This window comes from Montipora capricornis, chromosome 10 (assembly GCF_036669925.1).
Source record: "Montipora capricornis isolate CH-2021 chromosome 10, ASM3666992v2, whole genome shotgun sequence".
NCBI classification, from domain to species: domain Eukaryota; kingdom Metazoa; phylum Cnidaria; class Anthozoa; order Scleractinia; family Acroporidae; genus Montipora; species Montipora capricornis.
The window spans coordinates 38,662,585-38,665,084 of record NC_090892.1 but is presented as its reverse complement, the minus strand read 5'-3'; the positions used below and the strand labels follow the sequence as shown (position 1 = coordinate 38,665,084).

The following is a 2,500-nucleotide window of genomic DNA, read 5'->3' as shown; positions in this document are numbered from 1 at the left end:
ATTATTATTATTAAACTTGCGTTGTGTCAGTTACGTTGTCTACCAAATTTCTCTTCGTTTTGCCTAAACTGAGCTCTGCTATTAAAATTGGGCCTGCATCTGATTAGGTGTATTTCTGGATATAAGAGCTCAAACTCACCTTTGTTAGCCTTGCGACATCCATACAGCTCAAGTCGTACACAGGCTCTGTCATTGTGGCTCGATGGTAAAGGTCTAATTCGTACGAGACGTGTTATCAAGGGAACTGGTAACTTGTTTTGTTTAACTTGTCGGTTATGTGAATACCCATCGAATATCTATTAAAAAAAACAACAAAAGAGACGTCACAACTATTGGTGCAAGGATGCTCGGTTGCTTGTATTTAAGGGGGCGGAATAATGCTTTAACGAGAACACAAACTCCAAAAATCGATTAATTAATCGTAATTTTTAGTGCAGTTGTTTAAAGGGAACCTCCACATCAACAAAAAAATAACTTTAAAGCAAAGGAAATAACCGTTACAGTCAAGTCAGTCTAAAGTACTTTCAAAGAAAGTGTTTCTAAGACACTTTGCTTCGTAAGACTAACCACGAACAATGTATTTTCACCAGGAGCCATAATCAGGGATCCCTGATTATAATAATCCCTGATTATGGCGCCTGATTTTCACAAGTAACAGTCAACTTTATTGTCAATTTTCAATGGTGAATTTGTGCGGTCTGGAATCCTTTATGCGATATAAGGCGAGATTGCTGTCATCATTTTGTTAGCGAACAGGACTTTGGGAGCGATGCCCAACGAGTTTGCAAAGCAGAAAGGTCTCTGATGAGCCCTTGGTCGGGATGAAACGAGCTTCGTAAGACTAACCACGAACAATGTATTTTCACAAGTAACTGCCAACTTTAAAGTGTTTGTATCCGAAATAAATAAGTTTCAAAATCGCCTATTTTTGCTTTCAAATTTCGCGACACGTTTTTGAGACGCAGACGGCAACCAAGTAAGCTGTTTTCCCTTCAAACTTGTCTTCACACAACCGCATTTACATTACTAAGTATCTTTTCTCGGTTAGAGATGATTACAATAAAAATCTGGGAGATTCCATTGCCGTGGCACGCGAAATGTTTACTTCCGGTTGCCGTCTGCGTTTCAATAACGTGCTCTTTGTGTCCGAACAATAGGGCATCCGTAACACGTCACAATTATTCAAGATAGCAACGCTCGTGAAATTTGAAAGTAAAAATAAGCGATTTTAAATTCAATTCAAACCAATTTGTTTGTAAACGTAATTTCCTTCGGTTTAAACTTATTCTGTCTTAAGAAAGGAGGTTCCCTTTGAAGGATCATTGCAGCAACACGATGGTGAAGGGAAGGTCTGTTCCGATTGCGGTAAAGAAGTCGATAAAAGAGCTTCAAAAAATGGCAAAATATGCTTAAACAGTGCTCGGATTTTCAAAAAAAAAAAAAAAAAATGAAGGAATAATTCTTAAAAGTTGCTGAAGTGCGTCTACATTTTACCAAAGAATTGCCCTTCCGTTGTCTGGAAATGATCGTAGAAGTAAAACACCAATTTTGTTTGAACAAAACATACTTTAGTAATATGCATGGGACTGACAAGGTTCAAATCGCTTTACATCAAACGAAAGTTTGACTAAGACGCATTTCAACCGTCCAATTATTCAATTCCACGAGTGCATATAAATATAATGTTGCGCTAAACGTGCCCAGTTGCTATACAACCAAAGGGATGTTTGCGAGTATGAGTATAATAAACCCTTGCTTTGAAGCTGCTAGAGTTTGTACCTTTCCCTGATAATACTCAAACCAGTGAATTCCATCGCAGCTGTAATTAAGCATGTACTTTAGGGCCAAGTTTTCATTTCCAGGGAGCCCTTGAGTCGCTACAGCAGTCACTGCAGTTGCATGTACCAAGTCCACTTGAAGGTAGGGATTATTGTCCGAATCCTCCGCACACCATCCCCCTAGGGACATTTTATGAACACTCCTGAAATTTATCAATACCTCAACGTTAGCAAATTCTTGCCGTTGTGCGATACAATACCTATTTCTGTTGGGCTAAAATTGTGATGAAGTAACGTGCTTTACTTTTTTATCCGTTTTAAAATACTTTTCATCCCGATTTGTTCCTCGATCGTCTATTAAGTAAAATTCGATATCAACACGTGGAGTTTACGTTACATTATGAAGTACAATGCATGGAGGCTTTCATCCATCTTTAGAAACATTGAGCTGAACATTTTAGTTTGTGAAAGTCACAAGAAAATTTGTCATTTTGTTTAACGGCGCCAAAGCGTACAATGAACGTTATTCTCTATATCGTAACTACAGCACATAAATGAAGACTTCCAGTGCATGAGTATTACTATTCAGTGAAGTATTGGCGTCATTCTTGCAAACACACGATCTGTTTTCCACTAGGGCTCATGTCGTTTCAACGAGGAAATAAACTGATTGCTTTCATCAGTGGACAAGGGCATGCATTCAACCCTGTACACATATCCGA

General features: G+C 38.4%; 1 protein-coding gene across 1 annotated transcript in view; it reads right to left on the bottom strand.

The window, feature by feature from the left end:
• The window catches only part of LOC138019534 (lactadherin-like), a 13,916-nt gene that overhangs the window by 2,785 nt on the left and 8,631 nt on the right, over nucleotides 1-2,500 (bottom strand). Inside the window, exons 7-8 of the mRNA XM_068866368.1 lie at nucleotides 1,780-1,981; nucleotides 140-296 (exon numbers count right to left, since the gene is read on the bottom strand). Coding sequence (XP_068722469.1) covers nucleotides 140-296; nucleotides 1,780-1,981 — 359 coding nt within the window. The remainder of the gene's footprint in view (nucleotides 1-139; nucleotides 297-1,779; nucleotides 1,982-2,500) is intronic.